A 16,244-nucleotide genomic window follows, 5' to 3' on the forward strand; every position below is an offset into this window, starting at 1 on the left:
AATTTCAAAACTGAAGTCCATTAAAAAAAAAAATCCCAAGGGGCACCTGGGTGGCTCAGTCGGCTGGGTGTCCGACTTCGGCTCAGGTCACCATCTCACGGTGCGTGAGTTCGAGCCCCACCTGTGCTGACACCTCAGAGCCTGGAGCCTGCTTCGGATTCTGTGTCTCCCTCTCTCTCTGCACCTGGGCCCCCTTGTGCTCTGTCTCTGTCTCTGTCTCTCTCTCTTAAAAATAAATAAACATTTAAAAAAAAATCTCAACATCTTGTCTTCAACTTGATCTCTGCCTCTTGCAGGCCCTTGGGGGACACTGGAAAGATGTAAGGGGTGGGGAGATTTTTCATTCAGGCAAGAGATGATGATGGACATGGAGAAATAGATTCAACAGGTATTTAGGAGGTAAAACAGGGCCTGTAGCAGGCAGACAAGAGTGGACAAGTGAGGGTGTAGAACATGGGTCCCTTTTTGGTTTGACCAAATGGGTAGAGGATGTGCCACGTACCGAACAGGATGGAAGGGGATAAGAGAACACCTGAGTTGGGACTAGGAACTCAGTTTTGAATCCTTGAGCTCTACAAATGAAAATTTCAACGTCAAAGGATGTATAGGTTGAGCCACCAAGAAGTGGATTCAGGATTGGGAGCTTGACTGCATCTGGTTGCAAATCCAGGGCTCTTGACCTTCAAGGCACTAAAAATCCCCGTCTCTGAAGAGTTTAGAGTCTGCTGTAAAGTATGAAGTCCACCAGAGGTGAACAAAAGGGTAAGAGGCTGGAGACTGAAGGAAAGATCCCGTTAATCCCTCAGCAGGAACCGTGGATGGCCTCCCAGCATGGAATTCATCTTTCCAGAACAAGGTGACGCAATGGTGACATCACAAAGGGAGGGGGAGTCTTGTCATCTCGTACAGGACGTTCAGCCCGCTCTGCATTCTCCTCTTGTTCTAACACCTCTCTTGGCCTTAACATCCTGTTGATCCCGAAGAGGAGGTGGGGCTCCCAAGGAAGCAGTAGTGAAATAGCGCTAGCCGTCAGCATGTGACTACGGATTCCTGGACATTAAAGGGTCAACGGTGGAGCGTGGGCTGAGAGTCCCTGGAGACAACCTGTGTGCTTGGGTAGAGCGCAATCCAGTGGTGAGAGAGAAGGAAGCAAACGTGCTGGGTCCTCTCTTTCTGAGAGTGTTTCTTGTGTCCCTCCACTCCTTTCTTCCAGAACCGGCCCAAGACCCAACACAGACAGCAGGACAGCCCTCCGCTGCCCAGGTATGCGTCTAGGTGTGTTGCTTTCCCTCTTGCAGAGTATCGCCCCAGCCCATCTCCCCTGTGACTCCCTCCATCTTCTAAAGCACACATCTTCACAATCTCCAAAACTCTAACCTCTTTCCCACACTGTATCTCTGGGATCTGTAAACTGGCAGGTGGGCAGGTTGGCGAGAACCTCAGATGGGACGAGGCTCAGGAATGAGCACAAGCCTGTGGGTGTCAGGCCCTTAACTCTGGGAACCCCAAGCATTTCCAGCAGCAACTTCTCAGCTTACAGCCACCTTGTCTGTTCAGCTGATCATCTAAAAAGTGTTACAGTCCCATGGTCTTTCCTCTCATCACAATCCCCTTCCTCTGACATCATGGAAGCAGGGAGTGTCTTCTCTCCTCAGAGCACAGAGTCCCGGACCTCTCCAGGACAATACTCAAGACAGAGAAGGCTCCAGGGGCCACGACAATGCCTGTCCTTTCCTCCCTACACTGCCCAACTCTGCCATCCCTGCTGCTGACTCTGCTTCTGGGATTCACAGGTGAGTGGGGCCTCGGGTGTGTTTTGTGGGGGGCTCCCCTATGCCTGTTTACTGTGTTCTCCTCACCTATTACCCTAGAATTTCTTGGGGGAGGGTTTTTCTGTCCCAGCCAGAATTTATAGAACTAGACTGGAATGGCTCCCAGCTCACAACATCTCCCAGTGGTCATGTCTGTTCCACACCCTTTTGTTCAGGTAATGGATACACCCCCCACGGTCACAGGGCTCAGCACAGCACACCTGAGAGTTCTCATCCCTTAGCCCCTAGGATCAGAGAACCTGAGTTTTACACTTATCACCCCTACACAGATGCTACCTCTCAATGGAAAAAAAAAAAAAAAAACGTGTTGGAAAACATGAAATTATAAAGCAAGGAAAGAAAGCACGGTGCTTCCATCCAAAGATAATCACCTTTAAAATTTTGCAGAGGTGTGCGTGCTCATAGAATTTAGCCAGAAGTGGTCACTAGAGGTCTGTCTGGGTCACTGATGGAAGCTGAACGTTGCAGCGTCAACAACAGGACTGGCAGGTCTCCTCTGCTTGCTGAAAAAGCCAAGCAAGCATGTGGAGTCTCTTCCCCAAGGCCATTGGTTCATCTTAGCAGAGGTTTCAGTCCCAGTGCCAGAGCACATGGCTTTAGAGGTGCACATCAGATGAAAGAGGAAGCCAAAACCATTATCTGAGTCTAAGGAAGAGGAAGAAAGCTTGGATAGGAAAGAGTAATGTATAGGAGACACCCGGGCCCACTGGAGAATGTCAGCAAACATCTCAAGAGAAATTAACACCAATTTTGTACAACGTCTTCCAGAAAAAAGAAGAGGAGGAAACACTTCCCTACTCATTTGATGAGGTTATTATTATCTTGATAGCAAAACCGGATAGACTTTACATAAAATAGAAAACTACAGACCAATATCCCTCATGAATCTAAAGGCAAGAATCCTCAACAAAGTGTCGGCATATAGAATTTCACAATGTGCAGAGTTATATGCCATGCGTAAGTAGGATTTATTCGAGGCATGCAAAGCTGCTTCAACTTTTGAAAATCAGTCATTGTAATCCATCAGATCAAAGGGTTAAGGGAGAAAAACTGCATAACGGTATCACTTGATGCAGAGGAAGCATTTGACAAATCCAAAATCCGTTCATGATGAAACCTCTCGGCAAGCCATAAATAGCAGGGAACTTCCTCTATGTGATAAAGAACATCTACAAAAAGTCTCACAGTTATCATTATACTTAATGGTGAAAGACACTCTATGTATTTCCTAAGACAAGGACTGAGGCAAGGGTGTCCATTCTCACAACTCTTGTTCAAAATAGTCCTGGAAGCTGTAGCAGAAAGAGGGACAGGAAGAAAGGAAGGGAAGAGAAGGAAGGGAAAGGAAAAGAGTGTAAATTGAAAAGGAAAGAATAAAACCTCCTTGTTTACAGATGACATGATTGTCTACATAGAAAATCCCAAAAGGATCTCCTAAAAAAAAATAAATAAAACAGCAAAAAACTCAGGATAATAAGCAAGTTCAACAAGGAAACGAGATCAACGCACAAAAGTCAGTGTATTTCCATAGACTAAAAACACACGTGACCATTTATATTAGCACCCAAAAAAGAGAAATACTTAGGTATAAATCTCATATAATATATACAAGATCTAGGGGCGTCTGGGTGACTCAGTCGGTTGGGCATCTGACTTCGGCTCAGGTCATGATCTCACAGCTTGTGAGTCCGGGCCCCACCTCAGGCTCTGTGCTGACAGCCCACAGCCTGGAGCCTGCTTCAGACTCTGTGTCTCCCTCTCTCTCTGCCCCTCCCCCGCTCATGCTCTGTCTCTCTCTCCTTCAAAACTAAACACTAAAAAAATTAAAATATATATATATATACACACACAAGATCTATATAAAGAAAGCTAGAGAACTGAACAAAGCAATCAAGAAAAAACAGAGATACATTCCATGTTCATGGATAGGAAGACTCAATATTGCCAAGATGTCAGTTCTTCCCAATTTGATCTATGGATAAATGCAATTCCAATCAAAATACCAGCAAAGTACAGATATTGACAAACTGACTCTGAAGTGTATATGGAGAGGTTAAAGATCCAGAATAGCCAACTCAACGTTGGAGAACAAGTCAGAGGACTGACACCATTTGACTACAAGACGTACTAGAAAGTTCCAGTAATAGAAACAGTGGCATTGGTGAGAGAATAGACACACAAATCAATGCAATAGAATAGGAAGTCCAGAAATAAACTCACATAAATACAGCCAACTGATCTTTTGGAAAGGAGCAAAGATAATCTTTTCAACAAATGTTGCTATAACAATTGGAGATCTGCACATCCACGTGCAAAAAAAAAAAAAAATTCTAGACACAGACCTAACAGGCTTCATAAAAATAATGTAAAACACAAAACTATAAAATTCCTAGAAGATATCCTAGAAGAAAATCTAGATGATCTTTGATATGGAAATGACTTTCATTTATAAACAGAGTTCGTATTTTAAAGCAGTTTTAAGTTCACACCAAAATGGAGAAGAAGGGGCAGAGATTTCCCTTACTATTCCCTGCCCCCACACATCACAGCCTCCCCCATTATCAATATCCTCCACCAGAGTGGTGCGTATATTACAAACAATGAACCTACACTGATGTCATTAACACCCAAAGACCATAGCACACATTATGGTTCACTCTTAGTATTGTATAGTCTATGGGTTTGGACAAATGTATAGTGAGATCCGCCTTTGTAGTATTTTACGGAATAGTTTCGCTACCCTAAAAACCCTCTGTGCTCTGCCTATTTACCTCTTTCCACCCTAACCCCTGACAATCACTGATGTATTTACAGTCTCTATAGTTCGGCCTTTTCCAGAATGTCATACAGATGGAATCGTGTAGTATGCAGGATTTTCCTGCATTAATGATAAGCTTTTAAGGTCCTTTCACATCTTTTCAGGGCTTGCTTGAAAGCTCATTTCTTTTTAGCACTGGATGATATTCCACTGTCTGGATGTACCACAATTTCCTTATCCATTCAACTACCGAAGGTCATCCTGGTTGCTTTCAAGCTTGGCAATTATAAATAAAGCTGCTATAAACTATGAGATGGAATCTGTTCCCGGCCTCACTCCTAACCTCTGGTAGCCTCAGATGGTCCTCAGAGGGTACATGGCATTCTCCCTGTGACTTCACACCATCTTCCCTCTGGGCATGACAGATAAGCTAAGCTGCACTTCAACTCCTGGATCACATAAGCTATGAAACCGTATGTATGTTCTTAAACAGCTAAGTTTGGGTCATTTGCTTTTCAGCAGGTTCCCTTGTTTATTAGAGCCTACTATGCTCCAGCCCATCCTCATATCGTGATGCAGAAAAGAAGGTATCTGCCCCCTTTCTGTGCATTGGTCCCCTTTCCCTCATCCCATATGGCAACCCAATTTGTAATTGTCATACTTTGGTGCCAGCTGAAAGAGTGTGTAATGAGACTCCACCTTGACCTAGAACCAGACACTCAGAACATCTTGGGCCAAGACAAAGAACACGAGAAATGATGCAAAGTTTCTTTCCAGGAACTGCAGGTGAAGAGTTCCAGGTGAACCAGCCTGAGGGTTCAGTGTCAGTCAGAGCTGGAGACATCGTTACACTGGCCTGCAACGTGTCTGCTCACTCCCCAGCAGGGCCTGTCTTGTGGTTCAGGAAGGATGGGCCCGAACAACAATTAATCTACAGTTTCAATGGCAGCCACTTCCCCCGAGTAAACCAAGTGGAAAACACAGAGATCAATCAAACAGACTATTCCATCCGCATCAGTGATGTGTCACCCAAGGACACGGGCACCTATTACTGTGTGAAGTTAACAATAGGGCATCCTGACATGGCGTACGTATCTGGTTCAGGCACCTACGTGTCTGTGAATGGTGAGTACAGGTCTGACGATTTCCATCCCCTTGGTTTGTAAAACTAAATTCTCCAAAATCTGAAACATGTACCAAATCATCACGACACACTGGATACTGTGTCCCTTCATCCACAAACAACCCTGCAGGCCGGGATTCTATACATGGCTCTTCTGTCAGTCTGGGACCCTGAGCCCACTATTGAATCAAGCCTTGTTACAGACCAGGTCCTTCTCTGATGACCCAACCACTAAAACCCGAACACAGAGATACTCCAAAATAAAAAGATGTTCAGTAGGTAAAATGCAACTACATGTGTGTACCTCATGGTCCAAAAACTTGGTAAAATGGGCCTAGAAGTCTGAGTGCCCTTTCTGAGGTTTAGGGACAAACTTGAGCTCAAGAATATGCATTGTGTCTCTTGTGGCCTATATCCTGTGGCTTCTGGGGAACCTAGGGACCAATAGGAGTGTCCTTGTGTTGTCACCCACTCCCAGGTCTTGTTTGGAAAAGCTGTCCTGGAGGGGTTGACTCACTCTCCTCACACTTGATCCTTCCCTGGTCTGCCCTGGGCTACCCTCAGCTCTGCTGTTCTCTGATTCTCTGAGGACAACCAGTATTTCCTGCTTCTTCCTACGCTCTGAGTTACTTCCATTAAATACAGTGAGATTAGGGTATCCATCTGTTCTGCTGGGAAAACCAGTCTTCCCCAGTCATGTTCTCCTCAAGTCCACCCACGTTCTAGGCCATCCAACTGGCCATGGAACATTTACACATTTCCCTCAAGCTAGAAAATGTGAGTGTAGGCAGCCTACCTGCCATTCTCTCCCAGCCTCCCCAGCCAGGAGTTCCCTTGTCTCTCTAACCTGCACCTCACCCCATCAGTGACATTGATGGTTTGCCAACCTGAAAGGAGAGATATTACCAGGACCTGACACAGCACGTGGTAGGGATGTTGGTGGCAGTGGGTGTCGGGGGTCAGTCGTGGACCCTTCAAAAATTGACAAGGTCCCTTGAGGCTCTACTCTCTTTTGTTGGGAAGAGGAAACTGTCTCTCTTTCCTATCTTGAGAGATAAACAGAGGAACCACACCCTGCCTGCATGCACATATAGTAATCCTAAATGCCCCCCCCCCACTTCTTTAGGTTTACTCTCTCTCGACTTCCCCTTTCTCCATACCTGTCAGCACTAATAGCTCCACAAATTCTGTGGCTGCTCACCCTTCAGAAAAGAGATGAAGGTCAATCCCAAACTCACTGTAAGTATGAGGTGGGCAGAGAGTACTTGGACCCATCTCCAAATGTACTGAGTGATCTTTGGCATTTAGATGGGGGAGGGACTAGTCTCTCTCCATGAACCCTAACAATTCATAATCCCAGCCCTCTTCCTCCCTGTCTTCTTACCTTGGTTAGGGGCTGAGACGTGGAACTGGGGAGGTGACACATCTGATCCCCTGCACTGACCCCCCCCTCAGTCGGTGAGGTCAGGAGCTTCCACCACTTGCAGAGGCCCCTCTAAACTCAGCGTGTGCGTGCTCCCATGTGGCATTAAAAGAACTAAGTAATGAATTGAGGTCCGACCATGATCTGGATCCAAGTTCTCTCCCATCCTCTCTAGGTCAGAGCATGGGAAGTAAGAAATGATTTTGAGTTTCTTTGCAGGAGCCTCACATGAGCTATTCCAGGTGCAACAAGCTGAGATGACACAGACTGTATCGACCGGAGACACAGTCACCTTGAGTTGCAGGGTACCAGATTCGTTCCCCAAAGGACCTGTCTTATGGTTCAAGGGAACTGGGCCACACCGGGAATTAATCTACAATTTCAAAGGAGGCATCTTTCCCAGAGTAAAAGAAATCAGACGCACCACCAAAGCTGGCAACACAGACTTTTCCATCCACATCCGTGAAATCTCTCTTGCAGACGCCGGCACCTACTACTGCGTGAAGTTCAAGGAGGGGCAACCTGACCTGGAGTTCCAGTCAGGTCCAGGCACTGAGGTGTTTGTGACTAGTAAGTTTGTCTCTTCCTTCCCCTGTTATGGGCTGCTATCTCAGTTAACCGAGTCCTCTACTCATTGAACAACTAGATTATGCTAAATATTATTGAGCATGACTCCCTACCAGTGATTAACTCAAATATGAGACTGTCTTAAGCCAGTTTGTGTCCCTAAAAGAAAAGAACAGGCTTGCAGAGAAATCTGGGAAACTAATGCAATTCTCTCCCCTGTTGGCTAGGAACAAGCAGTCATAGTGCCCCAGGTGCTCCTGAGAGACATCTTATGACCATGAGGGGAACCAAGTTGAGGAAAAATCTGCTCTAGAGAAGTGCAAAGATACAAAGAATGTGGGTTGACGACATTGCACCGCCATATTGTTCCTGGTTCCAACCCCACTTCTGGACCTCCAGTTATGGGAGAGAAAACATCTCCTTGTTAAGCCAGTTTGCTGAAAGTTACCACTGTCCTAAGGGATGCCAGGTGATAAAGTTCCCACATCCACGGAGCACTAAAGTACGATTTCAAATCATGGTTTTTTTCTGTTCCTAAAGCCTTTTTAATTTTATTTTTCTATTTTGTGATAATCTCTGAACTCTGAGTAATACCCAGCCTGAGAAATGATTATATTGGTGATACTACAATACTACTATTTTGGGGGCATCTACTATATACCAAGGATCTACCTTTCCCATACTACTGTCTTCACCTACATAGCAACTTGAGTAGAAGAGGGATTGTCCTTTTTGTACTAATGTGAAAACTGGGGCTCAAGAGGAATCAGGGGTACAGAGAGTAGGAGAAAGAGGTGAGGTTGGTCTGGGCTCTCTCTCTTCACTTTACCTATTAGTGAAGAGCCTTTCATTACAAGAAATAAGAACCCAAAATATTGGTTTAAAGTGATCCAGTAGCTGAGAAGGATTCTAGGTTCCTCCCGGCATCCAAGGCAGAGCTTTAGGACTAAGGACTCAGGGCCACCAAGACTCTTATTCTTTTAAATTCTCTCATCTCTATTCATCTCTGCCTGGCTTTGTCTCTCCTGATGTACACAGGCCTTATCTGTATAATGGAAGGGATAAGGGATAAGTATCTGTATAACGGAAGGGATAAGGGATAAATGTTGACATTCATTACATCATCTCAGTGGCCAGGATGGGAAGAGAGCTTCTTCTTCCCAGCTTCCACAAATGAATCCCAGAGAATCATTTGAACTTGCCTTTCCTGTGCCCTTCACTTACCCATTATTACAAAGGAAAGAAGGTGCTAGGTAGGGAATCCATCAACCCAACCCAATGAAATGAATGTCCAACAGACGACATGTGTCCCCACCAAGGTCCAAACCCGTCGTGTAACATATTAAGAAGTTGAGACCCAGAGATTGGGCTTGCCTAAAGTCACAACGGTTAACAGAACTCTGATCTCTTAGTCCCATAATCCTTGGGTTTATGACTTTATCTTCTTCCTAATAAGAAGATTCGAGTTAGAGTGGGGATGTGGATGTGCATAAAGATAATTTACCAAAAAAATACTGTGAATGAGTTCAATCTCCCTGTTAAAAGCCAGAGAGTCAGAAATGTATTTATACCATTTCTACATAATAAATAAAAAGCATATATACATACAGTTTTGAAATACTGAGCTGAGTATAAGTTTGCTGTAGTTGTTATAACTAATTGTCACAAACTTCGGGGTTTAATACAGAAATAGTCCTATGTGAGTGGTATGACAGTGTGAGGAGCTCTGTGCCTCTACTCCCAGAAAAAAAATTTTGGTGAAAAGAAATTGTTTTTAATCATTTAAAGTAGTGACATCAGCAAGATGAGCAGACTAGGAAGTCCCCAAGCCTTCCTCTCCCAAGGAGACAACCAAACAACAACCCTCTATGGACCAGAATACCTTTGTAAGAATGTTAGAAATCAGCTGAGAAGCAGCAGCCCCCAGACCAATGGAAAACCAGGAAGGGATTCCAATGAAAGCTGTAGTAAAGCTTGCGATGTTTTGGATACTCATACCCCACTCCCAACCTGGTATAGGGCACAGTTAAGGAGGAAACCTCCCATACATGTTTCACCCTCAGGATGGAAACAGAACAGATCATACATCAAACACTCTGGATTGTCTGGGGGCTGCCTGAGGGGATGGTTTCTGTCTCATCTGATTCAGTGCACTAAAAGGAACAGCAGTGCAGGTTAGAAGTGCTGAAAACAGAGACCATCAAAATGGCTTATTAGAGCTACACACGTTATCCAGCTCCACAAGAAGACACCAGGGAGAATAAGAGACTGTGATCTCTCAGGAAGAAAAGGCAAGCTGCTTAGAGAATTTCAGGCAGCTAAAAAACCATACACAAGCCCAGAGAAGTTACATCCCCAGAAAACATTTGAAAGGTCCCAGAACTTCTTGCCAGGCTGACTGAGGAAGTAAGCCAGTCCATAAAACGGTGGTTATCTTAGTCCATTCAGGCTGCTGTAACAAAATACTAGACTGGGTAGCTTATAAATAATAGAAATTTGTTCCCTACAGTTCTGGAGGCTGGAAATCCAAGATTATGGCACTAGCATGGTCAGGTGAGACTCATTGTGGCTTAACATGGTAAAAGGGGCTAGGGACCTCTGTGGGGTCTCTTTTATAAGGCACTAATCTCATTCATAAAGCATCCACTCTCATGACCTAAGCACCTCCTGAAAGCTCCACCTACTAATACCATCACCTTTGGGGAGTAGAATTTCAACATATGAATTTGGGGGAGGATGCAAACATGGTTTTTTCAAATGCCCAAATCCCAAAAAAAGAGCAAAAAGCCACACAAAGAACCAGGAAAACATGGCCCAATGAAATGAAAAACATAAAACTCCAGAAGCCAACCCCTTTAAGAAACTCAGATGGCTGGACTTCCTGCCAAATAACTCAAAACAACTATGTTAAAGGTACTCAATATACTAAAAGAGAACATGGATAACCAATGAAATTAAATCAAGAAAACAACATATGAAAAAAAGAAAACAACATATGAACAAAATGAGAATATCAACAACAACAACAACAACAACAACAACAACAACAAAAACTGTAATAAAGAACCTAACAAATTCTGGACCTGAAAAATACAATAGTGAATTGAATATTTACCAGAGGGGTTAAACAGCAGACTTGATGAGGTAGGAGAAAGAACCAGAGAACCTGAACACAATTCACTTGAAATCACTGAGTCACAGAAGACAAAAGAGTTAAGAAAGTGAAGACAACCTAAAACATTTATGTTACCATCAAACAGACCAATATACACATTATAGGAATCCCGAGAGAGAGAAAGAAGCAGACAACTTATTTGGGGGGAAAAAATGGCCCCAAAACTTTCTGAATCTGAAGAAATAAATTGACATATAAATTCAAATAACTCCAACCAGGATAAATCCAAAAATACCCACAAGGAGAAACATTATAATCAAACAATTGAAAGTCAAAGACAGAGTAACTTGAAAGCATCAAGAGAAAAGCAGCTCATTACATAAAAAGGAGCTTCTGTAAGATCATTAGTGAATTTCTTGGATGAATCCATGCAGCCCAGAAGGCAATGGAATGATATATTCAGATTGCTGAAAGAACAAATCTGTCAACCAAGAATACTATATCTAACAAAACTGTCCCTCAAAAATGAAAGCGATATTAAGACTTCCCCAATTAAACAAATGTAGAAAGTGTTCATTACCTCTAGAGCTTCCCTATAAGAATGCTAAAGGGAACCCTTCAAGTTTAAGTAAAAAGATAATGGACAGCAGGGGCGCCTGGGTGGATCAGTCAGTTGAGCGTCCAACTTCGGCTCCGGTCATGATCTCGTGGTTCATGAGTTTGAGCCCCGCGTCAGGCTCTGTGCTGACAGCTCAGAGCCTGGAGCCTGCTTCAGATACTGTCTCTCCTTCTCTCTCTCTGCCTTTCCCCCACTCATTCTGTCTCTCTGTCTCTCAAAAATAAATAAACATTAAAAATTTTTTTTAAAAAAAGGAAAGCTACTGGACAGCAAAATGAAGCTATACAAAACTATAAAGTTCTCCAGTAAAGGAAAATACATGTACAAACACATTAATCTGTATTATTGTAATTTTGGTGCATAAGTTCACTCTTAATTCTTGTATAGAATTTAAGTGAGAAAAACAAAAAGCTATAAATCTATATTGAGTATACAATATATAAACATGTAATTTGTGATATCAGTAACAAAGCTGGGGTGGTGGAGATGTAAGTGGTGGCATTTCTGTATGCAATTGAAGTTAAGTTGCCATCAGTTTAAAATAGATTGTTGTAGGGGTGCCTGGGTGACTCAATTGGTTAAGCATCTGACTTCAGTTCAGGTCATGATCTCGCAGTTCATGAGTTCGAGCACTGTGTTGGGCTCTGCTGACAGCTCAGAGCCTGGAGCCCGTTTCGGATTCTGTGTCTCCTTCTCTCTGCTCCTCCTCATCTCACTCTCTCTCTCCTCTCTGTCTCTGTCTCTGTCTCTGTCTCTCTCTCTCTCTCTCTCAAAAATAAATAAACATTAAAAAAAATAAAATAAAATAGATTGTTATAACGTTAAGGTATTTTTGCAATGGTAACCACAAAGAAAAGATCTATAAATACAGACAAAACAAAATGAAAAAGAAATCAAAGGATGCCACTGCAAAATCAATGAAAAACAAAAGAAGGCAGTAAGAGAGGAAAGAAAGGGCAAAAAAGGTACAAGACACGCAGGAAACAATGAACAAAATGACTATAGTTCAGTCCTTCCCTACTAGTAATTACTTTGAATTTAAATGGACTAAACTCCCTGATAAAAAGATATAAATTGGCTAACTGATTTTTTTTTAAATGTGGATCCAGCTATATGCTATCTATAAGAGACTCCCTTTACATCTAAGAACATACAGAGGCTGAAAATGAAAGAAGGGAAAAAGATGTTCCATGCAAATGATAACCAAAAGAGAGCATATGTGGCTATTCTGATACCAGATAAAATAGACTTTAAATAAAACTCTGATACAACAAACAAAAAGGACATTACATAATAATCAAAGGGCTGACTCAACCGAAAGTATATAAAAATATTTATTCACTACACATCAGATCTCTAAATTTTGGTAGCAAATATTGACAGAATTGAAGGGAGAAATACACACAATAAGAAGGAGATTTCAAGACCCCACTTTCAATAATGGATGAATAACCAGAAGGTTAATGAGGAAACAGAAGAGCAGAATAACACTACAGACCAACTAGACTTAACAGACATATACAGAACTTTCCATCCAACAACAGCAGAATATACATTCTCCTCAAAGTACACATGGAACATTCTCCAAGACAGAACATATGTTAGGTCACAGAACAGTCTTAACAAATTTTAACAGGTGGAAAGTATCTTTTCTCATTACAATAGAATGTAATTAGAAATCAAGGAGAAAAACAGGAAAAATTTTAAAATACACAGAAATTAAACAACACAATCTTAAACAACGAAGCGTCAAAAAAGAAATCACAAAGTTAGTTAGAAAATATCTTCTGACAAATAAAAACACAACATACCAAAACTTAAGGGATTCAGTAAAAACAGTTCTAAGAGGGAGTTTATGGTGATAGATGCATACATTAGAAAGAGGTTGATAGGAATATAAACTGGCGAAGCCACTTTGGAAAACAATGTGGAGGTTCCTCAAAAAAATTACAAATAGAATTATCTTAGAACCCAGCAATTGCATTCTTAGGTATTTATCCAAAGAATACAAAAATGCTGATTTGAAGAGGTACATGCACCCCAGTGTTTATACCAGTGTTACCAACAATAGCCAAATTATGGAAAGAGTCCAAATGCCCATCGACTGATGAATGGATAAAGAAAGATTTGGTATATACCAAATGGAATATTACTTGGCAATCAAAAAGAATGAAATCTTGCCATTTGCAACAACATGGATGGAAGCAGAGTGTATGATGCTAAGCAAAGTAAGTCAGGCAGAGAAAGACAAATATCATAGGATTTCACTCATATGTGGAATTTAAGAAACACAACAGATGAACACAGGAGAAGGAAAGGAAAAATAAGCTAAAAACAGACAGGGAAACCAAACTTAAGAGACTCTTACATGCCAAGAACAAACTGATGGTTGTTGAAGAGGAGGTGGGTGGGAGGGTGGGTTAAATGGGTGATAGGCATTTAGGAGGGCAGTTGTTGGGATGAACGCTGGGTGTTATGTGTAGGTGATGAATCACTGGGTTCTACTCCTGAAACCAATACTACACTGTATGTTAAGTAACTTGAATTTAAATAAAATTTTTAAAGAGGAACCAGAAAAAAAGAAAAGAAAAGAAGAAAGATCTCAAAGCAAAAGCCTAACTTTTCAACTCAAAAACTAAACACAAAGCAAGCAGGAGGAAGAAAATACAAAGATTAAAGCACAGGTAAACAAAATAGACAATTTTAAAAATTCAACGAAACTAAGAGCTGGTTTTTTTAAAAGACCAATTGACAAACCTTTTGCTAGATTAAAAAAAGAAGACTCAACTAAAATTAGAAATGAAAGAGGGGACAATACAATTGAAGCCACAGAAATAAGAAGGATTATAAGAGAATGCTATGAACAACTATACCTCAATAAATTGGATAACCTAGAATAAATAAAAACCTAGAATAAATTACCAGAAACACACAACTTAACAATATTGAGTCATGAAAAAATAGAAAATCTGAACAGACCAATAACTAGTAAGGAGATTAAATCAGTTATCATAAACTATCCAACAAATAGACCAGAACTAGATAATTTCACTTGAGAAATCTACCAAACATTTGAAGAAGATTGAACATAAATCCTCAAACTCTTTCAAAGAATTGAATGAGAAGAAACACTTCCAAACTTGTTTTATGAGGCCAGCATTACTCTGATACCAAAGCCAAAGACACTACAAGAAAACTACAGACTAGGGGAGCCTGGGTAGCTCAGTCATTTAAGTGCCCGGCTCCTGGTTTGAGCTCAGATCGTGATTTCACGGTTCCTGAGTTCGAGCCCCACAACGGACTCTGCACTGTCAGCCCACCTGGGATTCTCTCACGTGTGCTCTCCCTCAATCTCTGTCCCTCCCCTGCTCACTTGCTCTCTCTCAAAAATTAAAAAAAAAGAAAAAAACTTTTAAAAAAGAAAAAAATTTTAAGAAAACTACAGACCATATATATGGTAAATATTGATCAAAAAATCTTCAATAAAATACTATCAAACCAAATTTAAGATATATTAAAAGGATTATACCCCATGACCTACTGGGATTTATTCCCAGAATGCAAGGATGGTTCAATATATGAAAATCAATCAATGTAATATACCACATTAACAGAATGAAGACCAAAAACACATAATCCTCTCAACTGAGACATAAAAAGCATTTGACAGAAGTCAATATCATTTTATCAGTAAAAAACAGGAATAGAAGCAAACTACCTCAATATAATAAATAGCTTATGTGGAAAGCTCACAGCTACCATCATACTAAATGGTGAAAGGCTAAAAGCTTTTCCTCTAAGATTAGGAACAGACATCACTCTATTCAACATAGTATTGGAAGTCCTAGTCAGGGGGGCGCCTGGGTGGCAGTTGGTTAAGCTTCCAACTTCAGCTCAGGTCATGATCTCATGGTGCATGAGTTTGAGCCCCACTTTGGGCTCTGTGCTGACAGCTTGGAGCCTGGAGCTGCTTCAGACTCTATGTCTCCCTTTCTCTCTCTGCCACTCCCCTGCTCACACTCTGTCTCTCTCTCTCAAAAATAAATAATAAAAATTTAAAAATAAAAAAAAAGAAGTCCTAGTCAGAGAAATTAGGCAAGAGAAGGAAATAAAAGTCATTCACATTGGAAAGGAAGAAGTAAAAGTATCTCTATTCATAGTTGATTTTATATGTAGAAAACACTAAAGATTATGCACACACACACACACACACACACACACACAAACTGTTATAACTAATAAAATAATTCAGAAAAGTTGCAGGATACAAAATCAGTTTGTTTCCATGGAATGAATAATTTAAAAGGAAATTTTTTTTAATTCCATTTACAATGGCATCAAAAAGAATAAAAAACTTAGGAATAAATCTAACCAAGATGGCGAAAGATGTGTATACGAAGAACTACAAATCAATGCTAAAAGAAATTAAAGAAAACACAAATAAATGGCATGACATCCTATGGTCATGGATTGTAATACTCAATATTGTTAATATGGCAGTACTACCCAAAGCAATCTAGAGATACAATGCAATCTCCATCAATATCCCAATGACAATTTCTTCTGAAATAGAAAAATCCGTCCTAATAGTCATAGCAAATCTCAAGGAACCCCAAAATTTACTGCAAAGAAACAGTAATCAAACAATGCGGTACCAGCATAAAGACAGACGTATGGACCAATAAAACAAAACAGAGAGCCAGAAATAAACCCTCATGTATTGGCTGAATGATCTTCAACAAGGATGCCAAAAGCACTCAACTGGGAAAGGACAATCTCTTCAAAAAACAGTGTTGGGTCAACTGGA

The 16,244-nt window shown here is 41.4% G+C and overlaps 1 protein-coding gene across 4 annotated transcripts; it reads left to right on the forward strand.

Moving 5' to 3' along the window:
- The first annotated feature begins 674 nt into the window (after nucleotides 1–674).
- Nucleotides 675–8,223, forward strand: LOC132666128 (signal-regulatory protein delta-like). 4 transcript variants are annotated; one of them, XM_060614108.3, is made up of 6 exons: nucleotides 683–988; nucleotides 1,214–1,275; nucleotides 1,656–1,793; nucleotides 5,368–5,715; nucleotides 7,356–7,706; nucleotides 7,931–8,223. In XM_060614108.3, exons 2-6 carry the CDS (start codon nucleotides 1,266–1,268, stop codon nucleotides 8,014–8,016), a joined length of 933 nt encoding a protein of 310 aa, XP_060470091.1. In that variant the 5' UTR covers nucleotides 683–988; nucleotides 1,214–1,265; the 3' UTR covers nucleotides 8,017–8,223. The 4 variants fall into 4 exon arrangements, with proteins under 4 accessions (XP_060470103.1, XP_060470091.1, XP_060470099.1 ...); XM_060614116.2 differs by having other exon boundaries at nucleotides 851–988; nucleotides 1,214–1,263; XM_060614120.3 differs by having other exon boundaries at nucleotides 675–1,275; nucleotides 7,617–7,706.
- Nucleotides 8,224–16,244: the final 8,021 nt, after the last annotated feature.

This window comes from Panthera onca, chromosome A3 (genome assembly GCF_046562875.1).
Source record: "Panthera onca isolate mPanOnc1 chromosome A3, mPanOnc1 haplotype 2, whole genome shotgun sequence".
NCBI lineage: Eukaryota > Metazoa > Chordata > Mammalia > Carnivora > Felidae > Panthera > Panthera onca.

Excerpts from the sequence above, each read along its gene's own strand:
- LOC132666128 (XM_060614108.3), top strand. Across the intron at positions 5,716-7,355 it reads CACCTACGTGTCTGTGAATG|GAGCCTCACATGAGCTATTC; the intron begins GTGAGTACAGGT and ends GTTTCTTTGCAG. Across the intron at positions 7,707-7,930 it reads CACTGAGGTGTTTGTGACTA|GAACAAGCAGTCATAGTGCC; the intron begins GTAAGTTTGTCT and ends CCTGTTGGCTAG.